The sequence below is a fragment of the Schistosoma haematobium genome, chromosome 2 (assembly GCF_000699445.3).
Source record: "Schistosoma haematobium chromosome 2, whole genome shotgun sequence".
Lineage (NCBI taxonomy): Eukaryota > Metazoa > Platyhelminthes > Trematoda > Strigeidida > Schistosomatidae > Schistosoma > Schistosoma haematobium.
The window spans coordinates 11,739,216-11,757,148 of NC_067197.1; the positions used below are offsets into that span (position 1 = coordinate 11,739,216).

At 32.0% G+C, this 17,933-nt stretch overlaps 1 protein-coding gene across 1 annotated transcript in view; it reads left to right on the forward strand.

The window, feature by feature from the left end:
• PDE2 (3',5'-cyclic-nucleotide phosphodiesterase) overlaps nt 1-17,933 on the forward strand; it is a 128,097-nt gene that overhangs the window by 68,613 nt on the left and 41,551 nt on the right. Inside the window, exon 2 of the mRNA XM_051214336.1 lies at nt 11,334-12,444. Coding sequence (XP_051067490.1) covers nt 11,334-12,444 — 1,111 coding nt within the window. The remainder of the gene's footprint in view (nt 1-11,333; nt 12,445-17,933) is intronic.

A 17,933-nucleotide genomic window follows, 5' to 3' on the forward strand; every position in this document is an offset into this window, starting at 1 on the left:
CGGATACCCTACATACAATTATATTTAGTTATCTTTGTTTTCCTTAATTAACGTTAAGATCAAAACTGAACGTATTATTCATGCATTAACTGTAATATGACTATAATAGTAATACAACTGTTGTTTAACTGTTCACTTTTTTTTCTTTTCAGTTTGTTAGATTACTCTGTTTGTCTTTTGTGTATACATACAGCAAAATGGGTTAGTTTGTAGTGATCACGGATGACCTTAAAATAAGATTGTAAATAATAGTTGTCCTGAGAGTTACACATGTGCCAACATATGTTCATAAATATTTTCACGTCTTCTTATTAATTTCCTTTACACAATAGATTGATATTGGTTTCTTTTCTTTATTATTTTAAAGCATTTTGCATTTATTATGTACGGTAAGTTGGATAAACAAGCCAACAAATCTACATTGAATAATTTGGCTGAAACAAGGGTTTATGCACATCTAACCACCATCTACTCTGAATTGATATGTTTTTTTAGTGTAAGATTAAGTTGGGAATACTATTGTATGTTACACATCAAAATATAATATCAGTCCATGAACTCATTTTACTCAGGATTGAACTGTATCGGGAGTTTAAGTTATTCTTATGATATTACTCTAGAAATTATTCACAAGGGCTCAAATCTATTTACGCGTTATTCTACTCTGAAGCATTTTAGACCTTTCTTTGCTTGATATTAATCCTCCTATTCAAACTAAGATAAAAATGGGTAGATTTCAATATTATGAATAGTTTATATTCAATTACCAACCAACCGCATATGTAAATACGCAGTTTATTCAACATTGTTCTTCTCAATTAACTATGAAGGCTCTGTAACATTTTTTTTGGATAGACACTAACAAAATCATACCTGCGAAATACCTTCCAAGAATAAATCTACATGTGATCATAGTTGTCTTGCTGAAGTTGATATTACAAAGAAAAAAAGAGATTTCTACTGGGCTATGAGATAGTAAATAAATCAATATATTAGTTATTTCAACTTGTCTATGTATTATTTCAAAGGTAGTAGAAATGTGTCATTAAGATTAGGAAACTAATATATTGTTTATTAAATAATATGAGCTAATCGATTCACTATTTACCTTTAAGTAAGTGGATGAAACAAATGTATTACCATTACTGACATTAATATTTTTCAAATATAAACTACTGTTACCACTACTCCTACCATTAATATCAGTAGTATAATGTTTAGTGTTGGCTATCAATCATTCTATGTTTAATTTTGTGTATTGTGAAACAAAATAAACAACAAAATCATAATCATTAAAAGTGTTGTAATACTTATTCACTTACTTATACATATATCATTCATTTATGTGAATGAATCAGTTAGGAATATGAGAAATTGGACTAATTTGATGCACATAACATTATTAGTAGGTATCATTACCAAGGTCTGACTCGATAATTTCGCATGAATTGAACATTGGCTAAACAATTATGAGTTAATTGATATATTTGTAATATCCCATCGAGTAAAATCACTCGATTTTCTAACGTTTCGTGACTCAGTGTAAACCACTTCTTCAGAGAATATATAACCAAATTAAAATTAACCCAAGTTTAAATAGTGCAAAACAACAACTCAAGAATATTAGGTGCGATTGATCAATATCAATAACATGAATTGATAGTTTATTTGTAATGAAAACAATAATAATCGCCACTGGGATAGTTCAACCGTGTGGTGTGTGAAGTAGTTAGTGTTATGTTCGCTACTCGATTAACACAGAATAGTGTATAGAACTACGGCACTCGAACGTATAATAACCCACAGTCGCAAATCAGAAGACAGTAGAATACTGGAGAAATGATTGTCGGATGAGAGTGAGAATGTACATAAAATCATGGTTATTTATAGATATTAGTGTTTGTTATATCTACATTGTAATTCATCCAATCCTCAATGGGTGATGTGATGCTACTGTCCAATAGTAGCATGCTACGTTCGATTACTTTAGGGTCTCTGGAGGCTCCGTCGTAGTTTTTAGAATCTCTCCCAACAGTTGCCGACTGAAGGCAATGTAAGATGGTCGCGTGATTGTTCAAAGTTAGACATAAACATCGTTGAATGTCGACTCCGCTTTCTGAAGATTAAGCGTTCACGTGAGAGACCTTAGTTCCTGGGTCCGAATTCCGTGTGTGAGATGGTGGATGTGCATTGCTGAGGGGTCTCATACTGGAAGAAAAAGGCAGTCCAATGCTTCCAGGCTTTCAATGATGGTCTAACATTGATCGGTTCATGATTTTAATGGAATTCAACTATCTCCACAATTTCAAACTGCAAACGAAATTATTTATTGTGTAACACTGTTTGATAACACTAATTAACTTTTTTATGTTGAACTGTGAATTACGTTTGAACTAAATGTTCATTTACAATGAAGTCAAGTGTATAGACTGAATCACTTGAACTTATTCATTACATATGAACATTGTTAAAATCATAGGATGACATACACTAGAATATCATTAAATATTAGGTCGCATTCAATATGAGTGTCTATCCCCATCAGTAATGCTCTTCCATGACCACAATCATTGTCAATCATTACATGACTTTTAAGTCTAACAGCATTTATATTAAATTTGAACTACTATATTAACATTCATCTATTCAAATTTCCCCTTCATTTATTCAACATTCACGTATTCTATATAATTCAATGGAAATAATTAGTATGGAATTGATCATAATCATTAATTAGCTGAAGTTTTTCTCCTTTTTTTGGTTGTTTTTCCCCTTAGTTTCACCATATATAGTTTATATAAAATTTGATGATTGAATGATTAATATGACACAGTATAATTCACATGTTAGTGAACATTCTCTAGACTATAAAAAAAAACAAAAAAAATAGAGAAAATGACATTTCTGTCTGACAACCATGATGATAATGAGAGTTTTACTGGTAATTGGTTTACTATTAACAAAAAAAAATGTAAAACAAACAACAGAACAATTGTATTATTTTACTTTAAGTTTCATAACTAGAATACAACTATTTATGGTAGTATGTTTTGTTTTTGTTCTGATGTTATGAAGATGTTGTTACTGACAATCTTTTTTTGTTCTAGATTGATAATTAAACGATTAGGTGATCAATCTTTGTTACCTTAAAAACAGACTCTATATATGTAACTAGAATGAAATGAGATATTCTAATGTTTTGTTTCACAATTCGAATTTTCTCTTTTAAGGAAAAAACCCTGATTGTTACAGTTTCAATTCATGTTTATTTTAAATTCTAAAACTTTTGTTGAGTTCAGAATGTGCATATATATATGTAATATGGTCTTATTTAGCTTAATTTAGAAATCGTAAACAGTATAGAACATGACATATGTTCATCACTTAAAGTTGCTGCATTATATTAGCACAGCGGGATAAAGTTTTCAAGACAAATATTAATGATAGTAGGCAAGATTACAGATAGACTTTATAATTCTAGAAAAGAAGAATCGATTCACCCAGTAATGCTTAATAACTTACTTACTTACACCTGTCATCCTTCGTGGAGGAGAATAGGGCGCACATATGCATTCTTCATACAATTCTATCCTGGTCAGTCTCTTCCAGTTGATGTTCATCATTTTCATGTCTGCTTCAAATTCCTGAAGTAGTGTGTTCTTCGGTCTTCCTCTTTTCTGTCTGCCTTCATGATTCCAAGTTGGGGCTTTCCTCGTGATGCAGTTTGAGGAAATCCTCAAAGTATGTTCTATCCACTTCCAACATCTTTTCCTAATTTCCACTTGAGCTTGAACCTGGTTTGTTTTCTCTCACAGTAGGCTGTTGCTGGTGGTATCCGGTCAACGGACATTGAGTATCTTACGTAAACAACTGTTTATATTTACTTGTACATTTTTAATGTATGGTTGTAGTATTCCTCCACGTTACAGCTCCGTACAGTAAGACTGACTTGAAGTTCTCGCTGAAGATTCTGACTTTGATTTTGGTTGATAGACAGTTGTTTTGAGTCCCACATGTTCAACTGTAGGAATGCTCTCCTTGTTTTTAAATTTTTGCTTTTACGTATCTGATCCTCCTTGTTTATCGATGATGCTGTCCAGGTACATGGAAGATTCCAAATCTTCCGGAGCTTCTCCATCAAGTGTGATTGGGTTAGTGTTCTCAGTATAGTATGTGAGGGTCTTGATTTTTCCTTTGTGTATGTTGAGGCTTACTGATGCAGAAGCTGCTGCGTCACTGGCTATCTTCACATGCAGTTGCGAGTGTGTATGGGATAGAAAAGCCAGGTCATTTGCAAAGACCAAATCGTCTAGTTTCATTAATGAATTTGCATCTGCAGGAAGGTCAGTAAATGCTGCTTCGATATACGGTGAATTCAATGTAGCCGGTCTATTTAAGAGTTCCTCGAAGTGTTCCACCAATCTGTTCCCCTTTTCTTGAATTTCAGCGACTGTCTTTCCTTCTTTGTTCTTGAGTGGATGCTCTGGTTTACTATCTTTCCCTTCAAGTTTCTTCGTTGTGTCACATAGTTGTTTCATATTTCCTCCTCTTAAAGCCTTTTTCGCTGACCTTGCTAGCTCTTCCTCGTACAATAATTAAATTATTTTCATTAATACTTATGCAAACATTTACTTAATTCAGTGAAATGATCAACTAAAACTAAGGTCATCAACCTGATTTCCACTCCAGTAAACTTTTCTTTTGTAAATGTTTTTTTCGGCCTATACTTATCAGTGTAATATATGTTCGTTTCCACACAGAAATCCTACTTAATTTATTGAAATAAGTTTAAAGAAGATTGATTTTATACTGATATATTGAAATACAAGAAATTAATTTCTGCAAAAAGATACGTGGTTACATTTTTAATTAAATTAATTAAATTGTAAGTAAATGAAACACAAAAATAGGGTCACAATGAATACATGATAACAAGTATATAGATAATATAAAAGCCAATAACTTAATATAATTTAATGTGTAAAGGTTAAATGATCCGCAAATGTCCTAATATGGCCGAGGACGGAGAGAGTCTGCTCTCCTTGAAATGCTCTCACATGGCCACGTACATACAACCACTGCCAGGGAAATCCTGCTCACTGTCTTCTCGTGGTGGGGGTGTTGTTCACGAAATTGAGAGGACGAAAGGAGAATGCCCCACGCTTTAACCAGGTTGATGGACGCGGTGGGTCCACTAAGAGGATTTGGAAAACCAATGGTGCACATGGGATCCAGGATCTTGAATGAGCAAATGGCGTATAGACAAATCGTTGGTCACCGGCTACCATTGAAGTGCATCTCCTTGCGTCGCTCTACTGTCTTGTGGATTAGATCTTTAGATCGAAGGCTCCTGGTGTGGCCTCTTAAGAAAACCACCTGCTTTGTTTTGGCATCCGGACTGTATCATAGCCCAAACACAAATCAAGTGACGTGTGTGGTGCATATGTACACGGCGCTTCTTTGTACTAATACTTATGTGTTAAAATAAATAAATGGATTATCTCAACCTTGTAGCGGTCAGTAATGAGTAGTTTAGCTAATGATAGATAAAGCGTCTATAGCAAAATATACTGAGTTGGATTTCGGATGTAATCACCAATACTAGAACGCTGTTTCATCTAGTAACCGAGTCCCAAAAAAAGATAAAACTCGTCGTTGATTCTATTACTAACTATAATCCATTTATTTAACATTTAATTTGATTTCTAAATTTTAACGGATTGAATAAATTACCATAGATCAACTCGAACAATTGATAGGTTTGATACTAGAATGTTTAGACCATAGACTAAAATTGTTTTGAAATAACTTTATTTAACTAATTAATCATTCATCTGTTATTTTATTTTGAAAATAAAAGGTTCATTTGAGAGAATGCTTAGATTGTGAATGATTGAGATTTCAAGATATATACCCACTTACTGATAAGTGATACCAAGCTAGTTTGAAACTAAATGGATTTTGTAATTTGATTCAATAGAGAATATTATAACTATGCATTACGTATGTTAATTGAATTTGACGACTATTTTGTATATTATCCGCTTTATGTCATTACCTTGAGTATTCGTAGGCTGTTTTATATTATATGAATGTAATGTTTTTCTCCTGAATATATATGTCACTGCTTTGGTTTATGAAAAGGCATTGTACATTTGAAGTGAACTGACTAAACTTAGGATAGGACCATATCAATTTCAACTCAGTTCCGAATTATTATCATCCTACATGGATAGTACTCAACTTCTTATGAAATTGGGTATGACCATTGAAAAACAGTTTTTATTAGAGAATTAAATATTTTCAGTTTTCAGTGACTTGGCAACTAATTTCAAACTCTGGTTATCACAGTTCTTTGTAAATTATGTTTAGAAACAATACCAAAATGTAAATTCACTTAGTGTTGTTTGCTTGTATTCTCCCATTATTGTTTAGGACTGCAATTGATCAGTTTCATGTTGGCATATGTGCGTCCTGTGCAGATTGCCTCGATATTGCCTTAAGTTACAAGCTTTTTAAGCAAAGATGGATAGTGGCTAGCAGTGGAGTCCAGGACGTGCGTTTCGTCCTATCTGGGACTCATCAGATGGATGTACCTGGATTCCAGAGTTGATGTTCACTCCGCGACTCAAATCCAGTACCGTTCTCTTCAAACGCCATCGTGTTATCCACTTAGCTACTGATTTCTGTTAGCCACCTGATTGTGCAATGGGTTAAAGTTTAAATTCGCCAAAATGTATTACTGATTTTTATTGCATATTCACAAAAGTTGTTAGTTTATTAAACGACTAATAAATATATACCAAGCTTGATGATAATACGCTATAGTGATTATGAATAATAAAGTGTCACTTCGTTACAGTTCACAAAAATGTTTATCTTGAAAAGAGAAGAAAATGTGTTTTTCATTTCACAGTTCATTATGAAATGTAATAAACATATTTTCGGTATGTAATTGATCAGTTTCGGTATGCGCTTATCAAATGATAAACAAATAAGTGTTTAGTTTGTTATTACAAAAATATTCTCTGGGGAAATTCTACATAACAATAAAAAAAGAAAACTATATAAAAGATATGTTGTTTATTTCTAGATTACTAATTAATTACCGTTTAGCTTCGATGGTGGATTGGTTCAAGTTAGACATTAACACCGTTGGATGCTGGCTCAGTGGTCTAGTTGGTTAGGCGCCTGGCGTGAGACCGGTAGGTCCTGGGTTAGAATCCCGTGGGGGGCAGGATCGTGGATGCGCACTGCTGAGGAGTTGCATACTAGGATGAAACGGCCGTCCAGTGCTTCCAGGTTTTCCATGGTGATCTAGCTTCAATTGACTCATGATTTCAACCAGTTAAGTTATCTTTAATTGGTAAAATTTAAGTCTTTCCTAAATGAAAGATACAACATAATAGTCATGTTAGCAGATACAAAATAATGTTGAGTTTTTATAAAATATTCAGCAATCAACACTTTTTTTCTGAGTATTTATAAATGATAACTAGTTTATTGTTATAATTACATTTGTAATATAAAATTGTTCATTCATTTGAACTGCGTATAATTTGACGAAGTTCTGGCTACATCAGAGGTGGTTAGTTTATGCCATGATACTTCCTTTTCTTTTTTTTTTGCAAAAAATAGCTGCATTAAACTCATATTTTTGGGTTCATCACAACTCTATCATTATAACATTAGAGATTTTATCAGATATGTCAGTGACGAAACTACTGTAGTCTTAATAACGTAAGACGAACCCTCTAAACAGAAAGAAGTTTTTGCAACTTGGATTTTCAACCAAAGTATACTGATAAAGTATAATTCTTAAACCATACTATATTCATTGATTGATTTATTGACTGTACAATTCTTCCCTCATTTATTTCTTGACAAGATTATTGCTTTGGTTGTAGGGCCAATTGTACCAGAATTTATAGTCGATTAAAAAATTGTTAAACACAAATGAATAATTTTCATAGTTTAAGTCATGAACTGAAATAAACTAGACTACCATTGAGAACCTAGAAGGATTGTATGGCCGTTTCATTCTAGGATGAGACTAGTCGGTAATCCACAATCACGACCACGTATCCAGGAATCGAATCTATGTCTTCGCTCTCACGCCTGAATACTCAACCTCTAGACTACTGTTGGGATTGATTTGGATAAGTTATACTTAGTTACTCAACTAAAAGAAGACTAGTTTTTACACCTTTTCTTATTAGGCTAAAAATATTCGGGTGATGATAAATTTGTCCATATAATGCTAATTCACGTATTTGTTTGTTTCTTTGAACTATATTTTTACTATGTAATGTCTTGGCATAATTACTAATAGGTTCCATCAAATTGTTTACTAATTTAAGAAAATGTTTGTTCATTTAAGTTTATGTGTTAAACAATCCTTCACATAATTCATAAAACTAATTTTTTATTTCATTTAATTTCACTTTTCGTTTTTCTGATCAATGTCTCAGCAAAGTATTATGATTATTGTTTGGGTGAAAAATAGCCAACAAAGACTCTGAAAAGCATATTATCTAATCAGCATTCACTAGACGTTTTGCCAGAAACATTTACAAAGTGAAAAATTACATGATGAATTTCTGATTGGATGATTAGCTATATTACTACTATGTTTAATAGCGTTCCAGAACCTTCCAGAAACCCAAGGCCATCTAAAATACTTTAAAAACCCTAGATTTTCTGTATATAAATGAACCTTGGAGTAAAATGTTTCTTTCATATTTCGCGCATTTTCTTTCATGTTCAAGTCGCCGTATGGATTTAGCCTGGGGGTCACTAGTAGAGCTTAGGAACCAAATCTAGCGTTCAGTTAGATGACTTATCAACTATTAATGGTACATAATAACCTAATATAAAGTCTACTTCACAAAAGAACAATAAATTTAGAATATATCGTATTCAGAAATCAGAAAGGGTTTTGTGGAGATTTTATTAATTTCAGTAGTTGAAATCATGAGTCAATTGAAGCTAGACCACCATGGAAAACCGAGAAGGATTGGGTGGCCGTTTCGTACTAGTATTGGACTCCTCAGCAGTGAGCATCCACGGTCCCGCACCCCGCGGGACTCGAACCCAGGACCTCATGCTTTTAACTATTGATATTTAGAAATGTCAATCTGTTTATCTAAACTTATTTAAGACAACATGTTCCAATGGGTTTGAATAACGTTCCTTTTATTCATTTAGAAAGAAAAAAAAAGATTTTAAAAAAAAATTTGAAATGATGAAGATTTGCAATTTCTCTCATTGAGACTGCTACAATTGGAGAACTCTCATTGTTATTTTGTAGAGAATATTAACAGCATCGACTTCATTTAAAATTCTGATTGGATTAATAAATTTTGAATTATGTTTTACCATAAAATTTATTATATACTTATCTTTTTTATGATTCATATCATCAATAAGTCATATTATTCTATTAAGTCACTATATTTATTCATTAATAAAAGAACATTATTCGTTTGACTAGACAAAATCAACATGAAGTATGTCTGGTTCTATATTATTTACATAAACAACTAACGAACAGCATTAATCATTTGCTCAAGATAGACTATTTTTTATAGCAATATACCATCATGTGAAAAATTCCCAATTAATATTATCCCTGATTTCATTGAGATTATAAAAAAGAATTCTCATATATATTCATTTTCGCATTAGTTGTCTGAATCTTTGCAACTGATCAGTGTGTTGTTGTGATATGTGCATCCTATGCGGATTGTCTCGATATTGCCTTAAGTCGCAAGCATTATAAGCAAAGATGGATGGCGGTTAGTAGTGGGATCCAGGATGCGTGTTTCGTCCTATTTTGGGATTTGTCAATGGGAGGATTCATACAACCATCATAAAAATGAATTAAACTTCATCCACTGCTAGTCACAATCCATTTCAGCTTATAATATACGTTTTCTTTGATAAGTATACAATTTGACATAAAACAAAATTTATTTAGGTTAGATTATTTAACAACTGGTGTAGCTAATTGAGTTCTGATCTAAAAATGTTTTTCAAGTTCGTAAGTCTAAAATCTGATCTGAGTTACTAAAATCATCTGACTATTTTTCGTTTTCATTAGTGTCACGAGTACAATTTGGAAAACTGAATTTGTTGATCAGTCTAAAAGCTGTCCGAAATAGATAGTTACACAACAGCGATTTAGTCTTCCGTTTTATGATTTCCGTGTCCAATTTAAATGTGTTCGAGACTTTTCCACGAATTTATTCTTCATATTTCATTAACTTTTTTTAATATTACTAATATAACCTACTAAAAACTTACAAAGATTATGATTGTAAATTAAGTCATCATTATTTATTGAGATATTCGAGACTAGTTATTTTGTTGGGACTGGAATGTCAAGTCCACATAGGTTATTCTAGCTTCTGGACAGATCAATCTATTGATTCTTCTCAAGCCATAATTTTACCCAGTCACTTATTCTCTTATCAACCTTGACTGTTTTTATGTAAGTGTACATGTGTGCATTTCCTACTTTACTCATCACATTTTTGTCTGGTTATATATATCGAGTCACGCATCTTTAAAACGAGCTGACTCACTCGCTTTCACCTCCGCGCGTAATTTGGTTTTGCTTCGATTTCGGATTAACGATTGTATGAAATATACGTATTCAGAAATCCATTTTCGGACTTGACTTATTTAATTCCGTTAAACATCAACTGTGTTTAAGTCGATATTTATATACGAGGCTTAGCGGCATATATATTTCAATAACAATCACTCATAATGTCCGAATGGAGTCAGAATAAGAGCCACATTTATTTGTACACAGATATGTTGCATAATCACCTGTATATTATTGTAACTACGAACGCTATATATGAAAATAAAAATCAGAAATACCTGTTTTTGTGAAAAAATCTCATTATTAGATTACTTTACTTCTCAAAATGACCACGAAAAAGTACTGAATAGATATCTCGTTCTAATATGAGACTCCTTAGCACTGCCTATCCATGGCCTTGATAGAAGTCGAATCAAAAATATACAAACTTAACATACGACCACCTAGTTTATACTAACAAGTCCACTACTATCATTCACCTAAACTGGGAATATTTATTCCACACCTAGTAAAGATAATCATCATCGGTTACATCTCTCTAGAGATGAATTGCTAACATTGTAATAGGAAACTGTTAACAATTTTTTGAAAGTGATTAATTGGTTTAAGTTGGTTCTTCAAGTCAATCATCATTTAATTACTAATTTTTCTTCTACACTACTGAAATAAGTAACTAATTTACTAATTGTTTCTCATTCATTATTATTTTTTTTACAATTAGCTGATCATAAAATAACAAACATCACCATTTCACAAAATAATACAAGTGATAATACTAGAATCATATACAGACCGGCAATTAAAACTACAAAGACTTCAACACCATTATCAAGGAAACTGAATTCAGATAATGAAGCTAATCATACCAATAGTTTCTTATCCTTATATACCAGATGCATTAAAAATTCAAATAAACGAAAGAAAAAACAGTTAAATGATAATAACAAAAATAACAACGATCATAATCATCAATCAAATTTTTGTTTAAATTTTTGCCGACATTGTTCATCAAATACACCTTCTTCATCATCCTCATCGTCATCAACATCATCAACCGTTACAACTGAAGCGGGGGCAGCGGTAGCGGTTGTAGCAACGGCAGGACGTAAAGAATCAAATAGTTTTTCACTTCCATTTCCATTGGATAATAAAAATCATGACAGTTTAATTAGTTATACATCAAAAAATACTATTAATCCTGGAATTAAAAATACACTTACTCCTAATCATACAAATAACACTGTAATGTCTGTATCGAATTGTTCAAATCAATTGAATAACATTTCAGTTCATTCTAACAAGAATGATGATAATAATCACCACAAAATTGCTGCTCAAAACACATCTCTACATATAACTAATAGGCAAATAACTGATAAATTACATTGTAATACCACTAATTCTATAGATTATCAAAATAAATCGAACATCATCACTACTGTTATACCATCTATACCTATAATAACTAATATTGAAACAATAAATAATCATAAACATAATTCACCAATGATTATCAATGATAATTCAGTATATTTTAATGATCATTATAAACATTTATTAGAACTATCTAAACTTCCAATATATGATTCAACAAAACTTTGTATTCAATGTCAAAATAATATTCAATTAATTAGTAAAGATTATGAACATATACTACTTTTAACAAATAATCAGGGAAAACACGATCAGATCAATGTTATTAATAATACCATTAATAATATTAATAATAATGGTGTGAATGGGAATATTGAGCATACTACTGACATGATTGATGATATCAAGTCAAAAAAAATCAATGAGATGGAGTCAGACATAGAAGAATACGTTAAACAGTAAGTATTCATGTATTTGATTCCTTTTTTTTGCTCTCTCAGAACTAATGTGAATAGTACATTATTTACAATCTCTATAGATTGTATTATTCTTAGATTGGTTTTAGTTAGTGTACCGTTGAAAATGAAGAAACACTGATAAATGAAGTTTATTAATTAATGCCAGTTTTCAAAAAATCCTTTCAACTAAATTATGTTGTTTACTGAATTGTTTCTGAGGTTTTCATGAGAAACTGTGTTTGTCAAAGCTCAAATATATCTTAGGTTGTTACCATTGACATTGGCTAATCGCTGAGCTATATCGCGAAGTGATTGGGGTTGAAACTATACTACGAGACTGCAACATAGTGATCCTAACGGTTAGACTTGAAAGTCTTGGGTTCAGCTCTTCTATGTATTTAGTAATACACCAAAAGTGATCGATTTGAGACTTACAAATCACACCAATCTTCACAGAACCCCTTCAAGTAAACTATTTACAAGATCCACTATCAATCTTTGCTTATTTACAAAAGCATAATAAAATGATGATATATTTGTGATATCGTAGTGAACAGAATATTGAGTTTGTTGGATTTCGCATCCTAATCTAAGTCTCTGCTTCAGAGAATAGACAAAAATAGTTGAATTAAATTGACATAAGTTTAAATAATCTCAAGAAACAATGCAGAATATTTCGTTCAACTAAATCAGATAATGATTATGTCAATGTCATGTAGTTTTGGTTTAAGCAATTTCGTATGTGTCGGTGTACATACTTGTGAATCTGCCGAAAATCGTCAGTAATATTATTAGGGATTTCACGAATATATCATTATTTTGTTATTAACACTTTACCCAATGCTCAATTTATTTGAAATTATCAAGTAAAACCTCAGTAAGGATACTTGTTTACAAGATCATTCAATATATTCAATAGTTTTGATATATTATAATGGAACTATTTCAAAAAATGGACCCATTTTCACAAGTAAATTAAATGTTATCTTCGTGGTTTCACTATCAAACATTTAAATTGTCACTAAATGTTATCGTTCAGTCATAGTTCCATTCTCGGTGTCATATTGTAGTGAACAAGAACACGGGTGGGGACAACCGAATATTGCGGAGCATCTTAATAAAATCTGAGAAACATATAGTAAATACTTAATTTGCAAAATATCAATCCATTGTCTTAAAGATGACTGTTCCTTTGCAAATATCAATCCATTGTCTCGGATTTCATTGTTCATGTCTTTTCGTTCCGTTTCCGTTCTTTCCTTATCGATCTTCTGCTGAAATACATTCTATGCTTGACCACCGTTATATACTACCTATATGAATATAAGTAACCCACACCACTATATAAGTTAATAAATTCAGTAAAAATAATCCCGTTTTAAATATTGCAATTTTTTGTACAAAATTATGAATAAATAATTTGTATAATTTATATGAAAATCTTCTTGATTTGAAAGAACATTGTAATATGTGTTTAAAACCGTAAATGATAGAATTCATAGATAGCAGCATCATCATCAAAGATGAATTTATGTTTTGCTTTATAAACATTACATCTTAGTATTATTTTACATTTGTTGTTCCTTGATCTTGTGAACAGTGGAGTTCCACCATGTCTGTTGTGAGGCCGTTACTCACTGAAAACAATGGTGGACGGTCACGCAATATTATGGATTAGATGAAGTTAGACATTAACATCGTTGGATGCGAGCTCAATGATTTCGAGGCTCAGCGTTCACTTGCGAGACCGAAGGTCCTTGGTCCGAGTTCTGTATTCAGGATAGTGGACCCGCACTGGTAGAGAAGTCCCACATTAGGACGAAACAGCTATCCAATGCTTCCAGGTTTCTGACGGTGGTCTAGGTTAAATTGACTCTTGAATTCAACTATCAAAGTTACTACAATGTCCACAAACCCCCATTTTGTTATTAGGATTTTATGTTCGTATGAAATAAAGTGCAGAAGTTTTTGCCTATGTACTTTGGTATCTGACCTTGTAGAGTGTATAACTGATCTGATTTTCATATCACCAGTATTCAGTAATGGATCAAGTAGGATTAGAGTTTATGATGGTGCCAATATTAAAATTAACTAATAATTTTCATTCATTACTTTTTCTAAGCGATTTTCGTTGTGTTTACTCATTAAAACCAAACGTTTTTACTATGCACCATATTAATAAATTCACCGTTGTTGTAGATCCTACATTAGTTATAACAGATTGGTAAACAAAATAATATTATATGGACAACTATTAAAGAGACTACAGAACAAACTAAATGATTGTCTAGTTCCACTTATGAACTATTCAACAGTGTAGACCTATCATCTTACAGTGGAACACACTCCGGAAACCAATATTTCACGATAGACATAATTTTTATGCATTCTATTGCTCTATATATTCGATATCTCTTAATATACAATCCATTATCAAATAGCATCAATGAACGGTAATGATTTAATCTAGATTGTTATATAAGTAAATCATCAGTCCCTAATATTCTTTGATTTAGTCTGTAATTCAAAGAAAAGAAAACACATGAATAAGATAATTGTGTTAGAAAGTGCGAAATTGATTTTTCAGGTATCTTTAAAAATATCTAGTGTGATAGTTCCAAATAAGAGCAATATGTACAAATAAACAGTATTGATCTTATTATTAGACTTTACAGGAATATTTATATGTATATATCTGAGAAACATTAAACTAGTCATGGTAACCTATGGGTCAATCATAGACTTCTCATATTTTCAAATCACAAAGTGATATCAGTTAGACTACCTATGAAACAGGTGATGAATTACACTATTGTTTTATCCTACCATGAAATTACTCACCAGTGCGGATCCATGATCTGACAACTGTGAATCAAACTATGAGCTTTCGATCAAGCACGCGAACGACTAATATAAGTTTAGAAACAATAACACTGATCGTAATCAAGTCAAACAAAGGAGGAGTGCTTGTTCAAATGAACATAGCAAATAACATCGATAAAATGAACGGATTTTTGAATGAGTCGACAAAGTTTCAAAAGCTCAGTGGCATTACTGATATAAATATGAAAGCAGAGGGACGGCTGATCAATGAGTTTAATGAGTTGGAAATTAAGGGAGGAATTACTTCAGCCATTCATGATTTACAGAAACCCAGCGGTCAAATACTCCACCATTTTATGTTTCTTGAATTCTAGTCCCCTTCGTCCAGTCTCAAATATGTATAATTCTCCATAACATAAAATTTTCAAGCTGTTAATTGAAATCCTGGATGATTTACACAAATTAATCGGTAATAGGAGCGTTAAAAATGTTTTGAGTTTCATTCCAAAGGCGGAACATTTGGACTTTCACTTCCTTATTCTCCATGGTATTATTAATTCAGACAACTGACTTTATGTTTCTACAACTACTTGACGACCAGATCAATATTGAAATTTCCGGAGTTAGTTTCAAAGGATTACTTTTGAAATTTACAATGAATGTTCATTTTGTGTCGAATAGATAAATTGATGGAATAGTGATTGGTTCAACGTTAGTCTTATTCTTGAAGAATGTTTTCTCGCAAAACTAGAAAATCAACAACTCAAATCTTCGTATTCATATGAAATTTATAAAATTCTAATCTTCTCCTTAGCCAAATTTACCTTGACAAACGATTTTATTTATTATTATCTACCATACTCTTTGTTCATCTATTTTTCCTAACTTCCCTTTTTCTAAATAGACGCTTCATTGACTATTAATTTGAAACACTTCTTAAACGTAATTTTAATTATTTTTAATGGGTTTTATTTCAGCGTTTATTTTGCCAAGTCTTTGACCTACATCCCATTATGAAACACTGATACAAGCCTGTATTGTTATTATTATTATTATCATCATCACAACTGCTACATCTGTCACTATACTATCAAGTTGTACTTTTAGTTTATTACGTTTATTTATGTAATCGAATTTAGTGTAATCATTGACTCAAACTGTCTTTATTGATTCAATATTTTCATGTATATCAGGATTTGGCCTAATAAGGCTCTAGTTGAAAACAATATTGCCTGTTTTTATGTGTTTTCCTAATTTCAATAAATCTACGATATTGCATATATAGTGTTTTTTGACTTGGGATAAGTGAAAACAATCAAAACTAGTCCGTTCATATTAATACATTGCTAGAACCAATAATATTGATCTTTACTTGAAAATGTTATTGCATAACATTTCGGCATCAATATAAAGTTAATATCAAATTAAACGAAATAGTGTTGCTCAGACTTTCAAAGTCTAAAGTTGTATTTTTGTTAAATAATCATCTTGTTTTCTTAGATATCTATAATAACACGTGTAATTGTTTGTATTTCCCTGTTGTTGATATTACGAACGGGATTATATCAGTCTTCATAATGAACAGATTGCTTCGATATTGCCGTTACGTCGCCGGTTTTGAGTAAGGTTGGGAGTTTGAACTGGGTTGACGTCTGCTTATAAAAATCAACACTGGGATAAAGATACACTTATTTGACAAGTACCCAGATAGGAGAAAAAAATTCCTCCTGAAATCCACTGCTAGCCACTATCAAATATTACTTAAAAACTTGTGAATTATTGGCTGTATTGAGGTTGTCATCTTAAGATGCAAATAGGGCAATAAAGACTGATTGATTTTAGTCCTTAGCATGAAAACCCATAGAACTTTGACCTTTCCAAATAAATGACGTAAGTTTGTTCAGAACTGACTCACTTTGAAAGGGTTTGGATTATCCCACTTTTTATATTTCGGCTGACATTTATTCAGTCGTGGTTGGCATATGGACGTCCTGTGAGGGGTTTCCTCGTTAAACCCACTATGACATAAGTTGATACAGAATAAATGGATTGTAGTTGGTAGCTGAATCTAGTACGCGCGTTTCGTCCCATTCGGTACTCGTCAGAAGAATGTATTTGCATCCCAGAGTTGACGTCCACTCTGGGACTCGAACCAAGCATCATTCATTCCAAATATCATCGCTTTACTCACTTACCGAACGTTACTGAGTTCAAGTTTCGAGGTGAACATCAACTGTCGTATGCAAGTATATCCAACTGACGAGTCCGAAAGAGGATGAAACACCCGTCTTGGCACTCAACTGCCAGCTACATTCTATCTATTACATATCGTTTAAAATTGTTATTGAGTAATTCAAAGTTTAAAGTGATTTCTGCTATCACACATGCTTTTACTTCAAACATGGATCTTTTATGTTTTTTTGGAATGTTGATATTCATATCTATTCAGGGAGTTAGTTAACCACAATGCTATGTAGGTTGGCAGGCATTTCATGGTTAGAATTTCATTTTTCTATGTAACTTTAAATAAGCAAACCATAGTTTTTTCATGTAAACTGACTTGAATTTTATTCAGCTCTCTACATTTGCCAACTGTAATATCAATTAACCATTAAATAATTATCAACTAGGCTGATGGTGTGTATAACAAATGAATTCTAATTCAT